Source organism: Nicotiana tomentosiformis, chromosome 7, assembly GCF_000390325.3.
Source record: "Nicotiana tomentosiformis chromosome 7, ASM39032v3, whole genome shotgun sequence".
Classification (NCBI taxonomy): domain Eukaryota; kingdom Viridiplantae; phylum Streptophyta; class Magnoliopsida; order Solanales; family Solanaceae; genus Nicotiana; species Nicotiana tomentosiformis.
In genome coordinates, this window is record NC_090818.1 from 20,557,593 (window position 1) to 20,573,303 (window position 15,711).

Below are 15,711 nucleotides of genomic sequence, written 5' to 3' on the forward strand. Positions count from 1 at the left end.
AAGGATTGCATTATAGTAAATATATTTAAGCACTGCATTTATACATGCTCCAAATGATCGAAAGATAGATTAACGACAGATTTTGCCCTCTCAACTATTTTATAGGCGGACCTCAATTTTCCAAACAGTAACCTTAAATCATTGTTATGTCGTATCTGGCCTCCCCCCGCCCCCCAGCCGGCGTAAATTTTGCTTAATCCACATGCTAAGTAAGTTTACCAGATATCTATGTGGAATTAAACTTGTGGACCACGAAATGGCCTGAAGGAGCTTAGCCACCATTTAGAAACTTTTTCCAAATAAACTAACGGAGAAAAACATAACCTAAAAAGTTGTTTTCCCCTTTTAATGGAAAATATTTTGCAAGGAAAGCATTTCCTATTGTTTGGTTGTCAGATAATGATTTAACTTTTGGAAGAAAATTATCTTGAAAATGTTTTATTTTAACGGAGAAAAACACCCGCTTGGTTTTTTTACCAGAGTGGAATTTCACGCAGCCATCTCTAGTCTAAAGTCTGAATTAATAAGTTATAAGTACGGAGTAGTACATTTGGTGTTTGGTAAACATTTTCATGTTTGACTCGACAATGGAGCTGGGTATGAAAACTATAGTTTGACATTCTATAGGCTCAAAACAAATCTTCCCAGTATCACTCGTATATTTTTGGTTTAATTTCCTTTCTTTCACTTGTTCTTTTCTTTTCCTTTTCCTTTTCCTTTTCTTTTTCCTTTTCCTTTCTCCTTTGTCCAAAATCAGATAGGAGCGATAAATTACTTGCTGCATAATGGAGGAGTTCTGTTTGACATAAAGCTTAAGAGAACATAGTTTTTGCAGACTCCAAATATTAAAGAATATAATATGCTGAAAACTCTCTTTTCTCTCGTCTGAATATTGTTTTATCTTCTTTTTATTTTTATCTATATTTTCTGATGAATAATAGAAGACATTATTAATGAATATGAAGTCAAAGTTAATATTAAGCAAAAGTGTAAAACTGTAAGCTAATGGATGGAGTATCTATAGTAAATCCTTTAGGTAAACTCAGGGCTCGAGATGTTTAATTGTATGTTCTTAACATAAAAGAAGATTATTTACTCATAATATCACGGATCTATTTATGCTTCAGCTGACTCAAACCAATAAACTAAAGTCCGAAGCTACGAATAGAAAATCTAATTGAATTGGAAGTAAGAAAACGCATTAACATGCCGTACTTCCGTGTAGCAAAAACAAATCATATAAAATAATAAAATCACTAGAGTTGGTTTTTTCTAGGTACATAATTTTGATTTCTATAGTTTAAAAGACAACACTGGAAAAGAACGAATAAAGAATACTTAGAGAAGCAAGATGAGAGGGAAAGGAAATCCTCAAACTCAAACTTTATGTCCACCGGTTACATTGAAAAAAAAGAATGATAATAAGACAACAAACAACTGGTATGTATAAATAAAAAAAACTGCAAAACAAAATCCACCTAACAATACAAATTACTATAGAATTTGAATGGATCACCAACTAAAAAATGTAACAACTGTTCCATCCAAATGTCCCTAGAGAAGAAAACCACAACAATCACGAAAAAGAGAAACAAAGTTTCGGACGGTATCGGTATTTACATAAAATCATCAAAATTTAAACTCGCTGGGATTTCGAATTTCATTAAATTACTGCAGTAGCTCTCTTTCTCATCTTCTGTGCTAGACAAAGGCGTCGACAACACTGAATCTAAGCTGATATTCTGATTGCTGCTGTTGTTAAGTGATTGGAAAGTTGAATTATCAGAAGTATCAGAAGCACAATAACCATAGTTTTGCGGAGGTAGCATTTGGTCATTCATCAAATAGGATTCCACGTGTCCTAATTGCATGGGCTGTGAAGATGAACAAGGAACATTTGATGGGGTACTGAAAGTTGGTATTTCTGGAATCTGATTTTGGAATTGATTATTAGGTTGGAAATTTTGAAGCTGATTTTGCATTGGGGCATTCAATAATTGATTTTCTTGAAGCTTTTGTAGCAATAATTCAGACCCTTCAAGATTTTGAAGTTGAGTGTTCAACAATTGATTTTCTTGAAGTTTTTGTAATAACAATTCAGGGCTTTCATTTTGTGATGCCAAAAGAGTAGTTGCAATTCTGAAGATCTCAGGGTTTATAAGTGCTTGTAACCCAAGTAAACTCGAAAGGTTAAATTGAGTTGAATTTAGAAGGGATGATAAGTCTAATAAATCAAGACGAGGACTATGAGTAACTGGATCAATACCACTCCTTAGAAGCCTTTTTCTTATGTGAGTATTCCAATAATTCTTGATTTCATTGTCTGTTCTTCCTGGCAAACGAGCCGCTATAGCTGACCACCTAAGCACAAACGTAAAACAAACATATAAATATTAAGTATATTGCAGTAAAGAAAAAAAATAGCAATGACTAAAAATCATAAAAAAGAAAAGAATGATAGTTATAGTTTCTTGTTTCTTACTTGTTGCCAAGAACACTGTGAAGTTGGATAATAGTTTCTTCTTCTTCAAATGAGAAACGTCCCCTCTTAATATCAGGCCTTAAATAATTCGTCCAACGAAGACGACAACTCTTTCCACACCTTTGAAGTCCTGCAAATTTGTTTTAAAAAATATTTATAACCTAGCACCATATTCATAAAATATATGGCAAAACACTAAATTTTCTAACTTGAAGAAAAATTTGGGATGAATAAAATATATACCAGCATTCTTAGGAAGGGTTCGCCAATTTCCAGGACCATGAATTTGAATATATTGGATAAGTTTATGATCTTCTTCTGTTGTCCATGGACCTTTCTTTAGTCCATTTTTATCACAACAAGGTGATCTTCCCATTGTTTTTTTTTCCTCTCTCTAGTTGTTATGAAGCTGATTAATTTAGAAGGTTGGATTTTGGAAGTGTTCGAATAAAGAAACTCAAGTTTTCTAGTAAAGAAGAACTTTTGAGAATAAAAGTGAACTTGTAGGACCTTAATAGGATAATGTCCCATATTTATAGCAAAGAAAATAGATTGAAGTCAATAGTATTTGGCGCCGGCCTCGTTTTATGTCAATGCCTCAATCTCTTTGTCCGCTGTCATTTGAGGGTGAAATGTACAAAAGTTACTTGGGGAAATAAAATATGGAAAAATAAATATTGGTATATTCTTTCGTCAACTGTAAAATTATTTGGACTTTATCTGTAAAAAGAAAATGTGAATTTTTTTGGATGAGTGAATTGGGACAGGTGGCAACCAATTAGTGGTTTTGACCTTTACATCAAAGTCTTCAAACCGAGAATTATTAGTCGGTATGGTAGTTAGGTTTCTCCTACCAATTAAAGATTGTCAAGGTTTCATTTGTTTCAGTGTTTTTGCTTCTTTGTAACAAAAATATAACTTTTGAATTCAAATTCTTAGATATGCATAGTCCACATAAAATCTCATAAATTACGTAGGCTATCATCAGCGTATCTGCTCGAGTTCAGTTAGTCCTCTTCGTGTCACTTTTTAGAAGCTTAATCTCGGAGACAAAGTTTTGATAATTAATTAAGTGAAATAAAATATACTACAGTCATTGTATTCTTTGACATGCATCCCCTGAGGAAGCCAGTATATAAGCTTAGAGATAATATAGTAGCGATATATATATATATATATATATATATATATATATATATATATATACCTCAATGTACATTATTTGAGGATCTAGATATATGATTAAAAAACAGATATACAGTCCAACAAAATAATGTACATTAGACAATAACAACAACAACACAATAAACTCAGGTGTAATCCCACAAGTCAAGTATGAAGAGGATTGTATATACGTAAACCTTACATTTACCTTGTGTAGGTAGAGATACTGTTTCTGATAGATCATCGTGGAGTAAATAATGCATATTAGTCAGAATGTGCAATGTAGGATGTCCTTTAAATTAACTAATAAATTAATATCTCGCTTCTATATATTGTAATATGTATACCTAAAGAACTTTTTAAGGAAATTGTCACATAGTTCAGTAATTGAACTTCTAATAATGGTTATGTCGGGTTAACCTTTTTGTTAAACTTTTCTTATTAATCATTAGTGAGAAAGCTATATTTGTTTTTTTTTTCTCTTCTTAAAAATTTCATTTTGCAATTAGATGTCCAAAATGGAGAAAACTCAGCTCACAAGTTTCCTGAGTAGAAGGATTGAACAAGTATTTTGCAAGCATAAAGGTCAACTATAATACTGCAAAGGACGGTACAGATCTAGAAAATGTAATACAACAAGCTAGGGGGCACGATTTTCACAAGAACCATTTTTTCCCCAAGGTCATTTTTAATCAGGAAAAAAAAAACTTTATGAGGAAATGTTTGTTTTTACATAACTTTTTTCTTAAAAAAACGTGTGTTTATGTAATAGACGCTAAGTTAGAGATGTCTAGTTTGAGGACCTTGTCATTAGGTCAGCCCAATTCAAGACCATACACGTAGCTTAGGGACAAGTGTCAATTTTGATTTATGTTAAATGATATAGTAGCATTTTAGCAAGTCAAGAAGGATCCTTATATGGTCTGACCCCTCACTGTACCAAAGCTGATTTTATTAATCAGATAAAAAGCAGCAGCCTCACAAATCACAACTACCGATTACAGATGGCCCCAGCGTGGACATTTTTAGTTATTGACAATGTTTTACACGCCAACTTCTACCTTGAAATCTCACTTGCTTAACAACATCGACCATGTACTACGTAGAATGCTTTGGCATATTCACAATAATTCAAATTTTAAGAAGTGCAAATTTGTAAATTAATATTCTTCCATTTTTCTTTTCAATATATACATTCGACTTTTTAAGAAAAGATACTAGTTTTAATAAATTAATGATAGGATAGTAAAAAAAATTCATACACCTTTAATGTACAAACTATCATAAGCGCTTGTTGTGTTTGAAAATTCAAAAGAAGAAATAAGAACAAGAACAAGACTACAAGGAAAAAAGGTGTCTATGATAGAAAAATATAAACAAATTAAACCAGTGAAGTGAAATCGGTTCAAAATTGATTCTGACTCTCTTACAACAATTAGAAGACTGTTGGAATATATAATGACATATTGTACATAGAACAAGACATATATAAACTTAATTAATCATTTATAAATTTGAATTTTTGTTTAGCGATCAGCCATTTTCAATTTGACCTTTCTCGTGGAGATTTGCAAATTATTCTGTAGAAAGAAGACTAAAAAAAAAGAACAAGAAGTTAAAATGTAATAATTGCTGATCAATTTCAGGTTGCTTCATCAAAAAGAAAAAAGTAGCACGATACACAAAGTATCCTATATTCACACAAGGTTCTCGGAAGGGCCACACCCTAAGGGGTATGATGTAATTAGCTTACTCTAATGCAAGCATTATTGGCTACTTCCAACGCTCGAACCCATGATTTATAAGTCACACGAAAATAATTTTACTATTGCTCCAAGGCCAGTGGCGGACGCACGTGGTGGCAAGCGAGTTCAACTGAACTCACTTCATAAAAAATAATATTGTGTATATGTATAAATTAAGATTAAAGTTGCGTAAATTTTGTATAAATATTTTATTTGAACCGACTTGACAACTATTATTTTATGACTAAAGTTATGTATTTCTGAGATTGAACCCGCTTGCACAAAATTCTGGGTCCGCCACTGTCCAAGTCCCCATCGAGTTGCTTCGTCAAAAGAAATAAATGAAAAGGCCGAAGTTATTTCGGCTGAAAAGTGTTAGCTTGTCTTGTGTAGCATTAATTTCGGCTGAAAGATACCCCTTCTAATTAATACTTATATACAATAGAACCAGAAGGCAAGAAAATATGGTCTTTTTTCCACTGTAGCAGTCCAGCAGGTAATGCTTTGGGGCTCACTCTAAAACCTCTCCTAAAGCAGCCTAAAATTCAAAGTCGCTGAGTTTCTGGTATTTGATTCATCAAACTTTTAGCTAACGAAACAAATTCGTCAAATACTTCCTTCTCCTAGTAATACAAGCATTTCAGCAAATCCAAAGTCAGAAAACATTTTAGGATTGCTTAATTGCCTTGTCTACCTCTTTTTCCACTTCATTTATTATACTACTTTGTTCTAGAAGAAACACTGCGTAATTTTATCTCCAACTTACTAGTACAATATTTAGCTGTAATTTTTGAAATATTACGTATGCGTAGGGAGCAGAAAGAGGAAATAGCATTAGTACGTATTACTGGCAAATTAATATTCTAATGAGATGATAATCTTCATCTTTTGTTCCCTGTTTGGTGTCTATGGGACAACTCAATCTCATCAACTGCTAAAATAATATTAATCATGAAATCCTTGAGAAAACCACAGTACTAATTAACAAGATAATGGAGATTATCTCGATCGAAACTTGCCACCTGTCTCTATTAATTTGACTATTATATATTAAAAAAGGCAAAGTTTCAAAGAAAAACTCCGTACTTTGTTCTAGCTAAGCCGTCGCATGTTCGCTAATCTTTGTTTAAGAGTAAAAATCATCTTGTAATTCGTCACCATTAGAAAAAATAGCTTTATTAGCATGGCAAAAATTCTTGGATTTACTAATTAACACAAAAAATATATCTCCTCCAGTACTGACTTGTCACAAATTTAGGGCTTGCTTATGGGGAACTTGCCCTAAATAGCTACCACGTCATTAGAGTTGACCTCTTCACCCCCTTCCCCCGTCCACAAACGGAAAATAACAATTTGTTGTTATGTGAATGTCGTTATTTATTGTTGAGAGGTGTTCAATGGCCCTCAACAAACTTTGAATTATATAATGCTTCTTTTTTTCTTCATTATCTCCAACACCAATTATTTAATTTGTACGAGTTAATATTGTTCAATATAGAGTGTGAAACTGATACGAAATCAAAAGCATGTGGACGCTGCTTAAGTTAGTGTGATCATGCATATTTGTTTAATTGCCATATGTATTATATCCATGCAACTCGTTATGACACACAAATCAAATATATATTTCATGTTTAGGATAAAATTATTTTACAAAAAGGTGGCTGATGATGTATTTAAGATTATAAATTGGAGAAAATTAGTAGTAGTAATTTGTTGAGCTCATAAGGTGTTGAAATTTCTTGTACGTGGTTAAGCTTCGTGCAGACTCGTGTATAGTTGCAAAGTGACATCACAGGAAGGAGCATGCATGTCATTCGGTCAACATATCCAGATGTTTCTGTAGCAATCCGTGGACCCCACTCTTTTCTTCGTTTTTTTTTTGGGGGGGGGGGGGGGGGGGAACTGTTGGGGCTGGGACCAGCAAATATTTTGTAATTGATTCAAATAAAGAAACTTATGTTCTCTGTGGGAAAGGATTAATCAATAATAGGACACTAAAACATAGATAAAAGGGAAAGAAAGACAACCAGCGAAGGGACAAAGAGTGTGTCGGAAATATTGAATAGTTTTGTATTTCTAATCACATCCTTTGTAGCTTCGCTTTAACGACTTTGTAGCTTAGCTGTAAACGACTTGTACCTTGAGCAGCAGAGGCGTATTGAAGTAGAGGGGTATGAGTTCACGTGAACCTATATTCCTCTCCCTAAATCATGTATAATAATATTATATTTCTTCAAAATTGCTTAAATATATGTGCATGAACTCATGCTAAAGACGATTATGGTACAATTATTATTGGGTACACCTCTACATGTGAAATTGACAGTTCAAATCTCACTCTGAGCGGTCTTGTTTTCTGTACGGAGTATATATATATAAGTGAAAATTTTTAGAATTTCAAAAAGAATATAATTTGAACCTATAATTTTAAAAGTGTAATAGGTCATGGTAAAAAACTAAAGTTAAACCAGTCAAATATAAATTCTAAATTCACCTTTTCACAATAGTGCACCCATCATTTTGAAATCCTGAATCCGCTTCTACTTGAGGCAAGCTCTATGTGAAATAAAGATGGTCATTAAAGTAGGGGCAACTTAACTTTAATTTGTCATGTTCAGTGTGTATAAACTGTATGCCACCACTGTACGAAAGTTACCAATTTCAGAATACACAAGTTATATATGTAGTACTGGAGAGCTCAACCCAGAAGGATATATGTCCTGGTGTGGAGCTATGTTAACCTAAAATCTAAATCAAATTATTAGACTAAGCAATTAAATTTATGAAATTAAGCCATAAATAATCTCATTAAACCAAGGTAACTGAACCTTTGTTGACACGATTATAAGCAAAATAACGTAATAAAGTTGATAAACTAAACAAGTTAACGAAATAAATTAAGAAAGAGAGAGATTCTTACTCAGTGTCCTGGGTTGATTGATGACCAAAGAATAGTAAAAGTAAGCATAAAACTTGCTAGAATTTATGTGTAGTAATCGTGTATGTGAATCAGAATGTATTACAACGATGGGAAAAAGGGATATTTATAGGTTAAGCAAATTGTAACCGTTCTGCGAATTCTTCCTGCCTGTTACAAGCATAACAAACATATCTCATACGTGTTTAATGCGAAATTTCGAACATCTCGGGTTATCACTACAATAAATTTGATTATCAGTGATGAATTATTTTATCACCTATAATTCACTTTTCGTCACTAAAAATTTTTTGTGACGAAATTTTTTTATCAATATTTCGTCTCTAAAACACCGTCACTAATAATATACAAAGGCAACTTTGTGTTTCGTCGCCAAATGATAATATATTAAAGACGGAATCTTTTTTCATCCCCAAATATGTAATATTATGACGGATTTATTTGTCATAAAAAGTACAAAAAAATCATACTTAATAGTATGATTTCGTCACTAAAAAATGCATTAGTATCAACGAAACTGCCTCGTCGCTAAATATTTAATTTAATTGGTGACGACGTCAAATGTCTCTAAAGCTATGTGTGTTTCGTAGTTGAAAAACCGTAATTTTGTCACTAAAGACTACCTTTTATCTACAAAAAAATATTTTGTCCCTAAATATAATTATAATTTTGTAGTTAAAACTATCATCTCGTCACTAAAAAAAATATTTTTATCGACAAAACAAAGTTGTCACTATAATTATCATGATTAGTGACAATTAAAATTGTTGAAAAATACAAAGTTGATTCGTAGTCAATAAAAAGATGATTTTGGGACATATATTATTTTTGTCACTAGATATAGTGAATTTATGACGAACTTAATTTGTTTCGTGACGTAAATGCGATATTCCTAAAAATTATACAAAAGTGAACTTTTTTGTCACTAATAACAAATGTTTGATGACGTTTATATTCGTATTTGTTTTAGATTGGCGTTATACAAATTTGAAATAACATAATAACAGAAAAATAAAAACAATCAAAGGTAATAACAAAAATATTCACCATTGATCATACAACTAATATTAAAACCATATAAAGATAAAAGCTCCTTAAATTAAAAGAAACATAATTAAAGTAAATATGTCCAACATAAAAGTCTAACTGAGAATTGAGATATACTAAATATTACTCCTAAACTAAAACTGAGAAGTGGAGGAATGCAATGACACTTCACTTGCAATTAGTCTTGATCCAATATTTACCTTCATATACCTGTATAAAAGATAGAGAAAAAATTAAGATTTAATTTAATACTTTATGGTATCATGGTATAAATAAAATATAATTGGTATAAACTACGACTTCTTGTTAAATGTAGAGTTTAATTGGTGAAACAAATAACTGAATTGTGATACAAAAAAATAAAAATGAGAAAAAGAATAAATAGTGTGAAGTTTAGTGTACCAAAAGTTGATAATCTGGTGGAGCTTAATCTTCGCTGTATCATAAAAAAAGCATTCGAACTTAGATGCTAAAAGAATTATAATTGAATTTATCATTTAAAGATGTGGTACTTCTAACCTTGATGGTGATGAGCCAATAAAATGACGCTGCATTTGGTTTAATATCTCCTCTTGGCGTGCCCGTACAGTACCCAACTCAGAAGTTAATGTTTGTATCTGTATCTACTGATTTGCTACCTCAATTTCAGTTGCATTCAAATATTCTTGTAAACCATGTTGGGCGGTAGCAGCATCCTCTTTTGCCCTCCTAAGAGAGTCCTCTAATTCTGCTGTCCTCCTTTTTGTTGTTGTAGTTGTAATAGGCTTTGGACCATAGCCAAGGCCTTTAATATATCCCGACCTTGTACCAAGTACATTATCAGCAATTTCATCAATAGTCATTGGATTCTCTTCAGAAACAGACCGAGCTCTCAAATCTCTCATTTTGTTCTACATAAACATATTATATCAGTTAAATTAATTATGAGATAGAATGAATACGTGTGACATGTTACTAAAATATTACTTATGTAGTTAGTCTCAGCCTCTGGAGATGACCATCCTTTTTCACTCGAGTAATGGGTACTTTTGTAGAACTCAATCCTATTTGGCTCTACTCCTCCATGTTCATTTACACCCTATACAATATGAAAATAATATGAAATATTACTAAAATATCATATTAGTAATGAATGTGGAGGGTGATTGAACCTCAACCACATTAACATGATTAGATTACAGGTTCAACAAAAGGTAATGAATGTATTGTCTAATAGGATCGTGGTTCTTTATATTATGCAGCTATCCATTGTATAATGGAAAATTGAAAACTAGTTTTATGAGTTAATTGAAGTCAGATGTAAGTTAGTAGAGATATAGCGTTATGCTTAATCAAAAGTTGAAAAAGACTCTTGTTCCCTTAAACAGAGATATAAAAGTATATGTATGTGACTTGTAATTTTATAAGCTTTCACAAGCAGGGAAAACTTACAATTATACCCTCCATGAAGTTTTATTAAGGCTATACAAATTTATATCTTCATGAGGTACTAAAAGTTAATTAAACACCACTGACTAACACTCATCTATTCATCTATTTAACACGTATATATTTGAAGAACAAATGAAAAAAAATCAGTAGGAAAAATGATAGAAAGGAGACAAATAACAATACTAACTTTTATATTAAACATAAACTATATAGTGCTTTCTCTTTTAAGAAGACAAAGAATTGAAGTTATGAGTTGAATTATGAATGAAAAATGACAATACTTAAAAGTATGTGCAAGTAGAATTAGAAGTATACCAAACTCATTGGCCTTTTTTTTTTTTTTTTTTTCACCATTTTGAATATTAAAAATGTCCCTTGAGATTTCACTCTTCGCCTACTAATCAAAGGGATTGGAAAAGTTACAAAAAGTAGAAATAGTATAACTTACTATTTCCGCACGAGCAGCTACAAAAGCTCTTGACCCCATGAAATGATTAGATTTCAACTTTGTTCGATTGACCTTGTTTATCTCGTATCGTCTCTACAAAGAATATATAAATATAAGTAAATAAAATTATAATGACACAAATATGATTTTAAAGCTTATTATCATTTCTCACTATAAGTTCTCAGATGTTAGCATAAAAGAGTGGACAGAAACTAAAGAACCACATCAAGTTATTCTCAAAGGTTGCATTTTACAGAGGCATTTAAAGGATCCTTTTTTCTCCTTTTTTACTTCTAGTTTATTTTCTCACTCTTATTTGTATCTTCCGTAAATACAGATTTTTGAAGGGTCTACTCATATCAATGTAAGCCATATCATCCATGACTGAATGTTGCAGCTACAAAGTAGAGCAAAACATGTTATTGAAAATATCTTCTATACATTTTGTTCGTTCGTATACTTAATTACTTAAATTATAATTTTCTTTGAGAAATTGTGAATGTTGTTTGCCAGAAAAAATTACGACGAGACAAATATGAATATAAATTACCTTATGCTCTGGATACGCCCACATATCACATTGCCTATTCCAATTTTCTGGGATCAACTCTGGCACTTCAATTTTACGAGCCTCTTCCTCGGAGCTTGCACATTCAATTAGATTTTTTAATTTGTAGCACCATTGTCGGCTTCTATTTTTCAGAATATCCTCACAGCTATCTTTGGTGTAATGCTCGTCCAAGTTAATTTCAAACTTCTCCAGCAAAATGAGAAGTTTTGAAGACACTCACAAAACAATCAAAATTCCCTTTGCTTGTAAAAGATTGAAAACTAACATATTTACAATGTAATAAAATGTACCAAAATATAGAATCCTTACATGGAATCTAATTAATGCTGCATCCTTATCCTCTCTTGTGAGTTCCTTCCACTTATTTGGAAGCAAAAGAAAGTTGCGAGAAATAATTCCTAACTCATTTGATAGCTTTGCTGATGAAATTGCCTCAACTGGCCTTCCTTTACCAACTGGGATGTCTATAACCATCTTTCTTCCTATAGACTTCTCCATTTTCTCAAGACCTTTTCCCATTGTCCTTCCACGACCTTTCCTGATTCTAGTTGAATCATCTGATTTTAAAAGTAAAAGTCAGTTCAAAATACTTGCTAAAATTCAGAAATGGTAATCATGTATATATATTAGTAATTAATTGCTATGCTACAAATTAAAACTCTATTGTTATAAGTTTAACACAAATGAATGTTTCAAATGTTAATATATTTGGTTCCAACTTGAACACAAAAGAATCCTAGATACTGGAATATAAAGATAGCTATTTCTTTCCAGTCAAGAAAAGTAAGAATTTGTTGCAACTTCTTATCGGGCGACAATCAGAAACTTTATTTATATCCCCTCTTTTAAAGACAATATGTTTGTTTTATAAAGATAAACTCAAGAATAATATTGCAGTAGGTGTGAAATTCTTGGCTACCCTTAGTATCTACTAAAACCAATAAGAAAGAATGGGTGCAATGTAATTTATCAGATAATGACTTTCACAGAAATAAAAATCCCCAATATACCTTCGAATTGCAATGGAATTGACCCAACCATAAGAAATTACTTCAATTTTACAGCAAAGGTTTCAGTAAAAATAATACTACCAAAAGTCTGAATAAGAAAGTGCAGGATATACTTGATACATATAGAAAAATAATATGGAATGCACTGAACAAGCCAAAAAAAAGGATCCATAAGAGTAAACAACAAAAAAATAGGAGTATTCTAACAACAATGAGCAATAAGCATCAGAAAAAAGGAGAACAAACAATAACTAATAGATACACTCCTAGTCAATATAATAAAATGTACGTATTACATGTATTAGGAATAGTATTATTACTATTTGATAGATCAGATGATCGACTTGCTTGAGTAGAAGCACCAGTAATTGTGGTTTGTCTAGAGACACGTCCGCCTGGTGCCATTGAATGTAGAATTCTACCAAACATACTATATAATTTTAGTATATTCATTAGATGTAAAATCTATTAGTTTAACAAACCAAAAGTTAGAAATAACTAAATAAAAATTCAAAAAGAACATAAATCATCAATCTGGAGAGCGTGATACCCATCATTTCCTAATAAGAGTTTACTGTCTTCTTCTCCTAATATTTATTGAACTATTGAAGCATCATTAGCCGACTTAAGTAATTAGTATAACATACCAAATATCTATTTATGCAGGAAATTTTTAAATTTGAAGGCACATAAACTATGTTTTCAAAAACTTATACATGCAACAAAGTTAAAAGAAGCTGTGTGTCTAACAAAGATTGAGCCTAGTGAAGAAATATTTACTGGTTTCAACAAAAATATAAATTACCCTACATAATGTTCACCTTAAAATACTTTGGTTCAGTTCATCTAAATTTAAAGTGCCATTATCCGATCAAATAAATTCCTAAAGGCTACCAAGAAGCATGATTTGACTCAAACAGAAGCTTTAATACCATATTTCCACAATCATCCACTCTTCCCTCAAAACCAGACAGAAAAAGTCTATATATATATATATATATATATATATATATATATATATATATATATATATATATATATATATATATATATATATATATATATATATATATATATATACAAAATAGATGCCTACTCTGATAATCCCTAATATTTCCCCTTCAGCAGAGACATTGTCACGACCCAATTTTTTTTCAATTGGGTATCGTGATGACACCTAGTCTTAGGGACTAGGTAAGCCTAACAATAATTAAAATAACAATATTATTTAAACAGAATCTCTTAAAATTTCCAGAACCGGTAGTACAAGTCATAAGCTCTATAGAGTATTTGCTAGAAAACTTCTAAATACAACTGTTCAGAAATAAGAATAAACAGTGCAAAACAAAAAGGTTGAAGGTGACTCCGAAGCCTGCGAACGAAGCAGCAGGTTTACCTTGAGTATCCACAGCAACAGTCCACACAGCTAGCTAACAAACAAGTACCTAGATCTGCACAAAAATATGCAGAAGAGTAGCATGAGCATACCACAGTGGTGCCCAGTAAGTATCAAGACTAATCTCGGTGGAGTAGTGACGAGGAACAGTCAAGACACCCACTGGTCTAATAAACTGAACAGATATAAGTACATGAATAACAGAAGTATGATGTCTACATAAAGACTATGCAATACGGCTCACAATACAGTAATGGCATTAAAGCAAGAAATAACAAGTATCAGCGGAATATCATGAAAATGACGCAGACAAAGTGAATGGAACAGAACCTAAGTCCGGAATCACGAATACAGCAAGGACAAGAAATAACTCAGTAATTACAACCGCTTTTACCTCAGGTTTCTGTCAACAACTCCACGAGATACCGAACCTTGGACAATTTATAACTCACGGGTCTCAATACCTGAACCCTAACATTTGGCATCCTGTGCTCTCATAACCACACTGACGACTCACGTGTCAATAGAGTCATTCTCACATAGAAGGCAAGTAAACAAGGGTGAGCATCTATGCTCAACAATATCAAGAACACCTCTTATCCGATAAGAGTGCTTAACTACGTGTATGCTTGTGCAAGTGTCCTAACATAGTTTATACTAGCAAATAAGCATAAGGAAGAAGAAGAACGGACAACACATAGAATATTTTCTCACAGCTTTCACAAGATCAAGCTCACATAGGTACGTATACCACTACACAAATATCAACAACAAGAATGCCCCCAGGCCATAAATCATCACAAATCAATCCCTGACACAGCCCACCTTGTCTCGCCACGTGTGCAATAGTAACATAAGTGCCCGCTTTGTCTCGCCACACGTGCATAATAATGTTCCCACCTTGTCTCGCCACATGCGCAACCCACACATATATATATCCCACATTGTCACGCCGCATGTGCAAATATCAATAGTAACAATAGCATGAAAGAAATCTCGTGCAACTCCATAACAACAACCGCACGACAGAAACCTCGTGCATCACAATAATAACAACCGCATGGCAGAAACCTCATACATCACCACAACAAATACAACAACAAAAATGGCAATAATACAAAGTACGACAAGTAAATCAACTCAAGAACTTTTAAATCACAGGAAAAATATGGGACCAAATCACAAAGAACAACCACAGTAAAGAATGATAGGCGTAAAGAGAACAACTCAACAAAGGGAAAACTAATGTGTATCAACGATCCCACAATATACATTTCAACAACAGGGAAACTAATACGAGCCAAATAATTCCAAATAAAACAAGTCGACTAAGAAATATGATAGCTAAAACTTCTTTTAAGGTTGAGAAATTACTAAGGATTTTTCAACAATTAAATTAAGCATAAGCAGCGAAAAGATAATCATAACCTCAATTAAGACTGAACAAATTATAATATGATACAATAATAATTTCAA

At 32.2% G+C, this 15,711-nt stretch overlaps 2 protein-coding genes across 2 annotated transcripts; both read right to left on the minus strand.

Moving 5' to 3' along the window:
• Positions 1-1,352: 1,352 nt before the first annotated feature.
• LOC104092363 (transcription factor MYB41) lies at positions 1,353-8,367 on the minus strand. The gene is made up of 4 exons (XM_009597955.4): positions 8,315-8,367; positions 2,726-3,096; positions 2,483-2,612; positions 1,353-2,361 (listed from the first exon to the last, which is right to left on the minus strand). Exons 2-4 carry the CDS (start codon positions 2,856-2,858, stop codon positions 1,617-1,619), a joined length of 1,008 nt encoding a protein of 335 aa, XP_009596250.1. The 5' UTR covers positions 2,859-3,096; positions 8,315-8,367; the 3' UTR covers positions 1,353-1,616.
• A 996-nt stretch (positions 8,368-9,363) lies between these two features.
• Positions 9,364-13,244, minus strand: LOC104092367 (uncharacterized). The gene is made up of 7 exons (XM_070180007.1): positions 13,136-13,244; positions 12,139-12,386; positions 11,809-12,012; positions 11,259-11,351; positions 10,349-10,457; positions 9,899-10,268; positions 9,364-9,815 (listed from the first exon to the last, which is right to left on the minus strand). Exons 1-6 carry the CDS (start codon positions 13,242-13,244, stop codon positions 10,003-10,005), a joined length of 1,029 nt encoding a protein of 342 aa, XP_070036108.1. The 3' UTR covers positions 9,364-9,815; positions 9,899-10,002.
• Between the last annotated feature and the right edge of the window lie 2,467 nt (positions 13,245-15,711).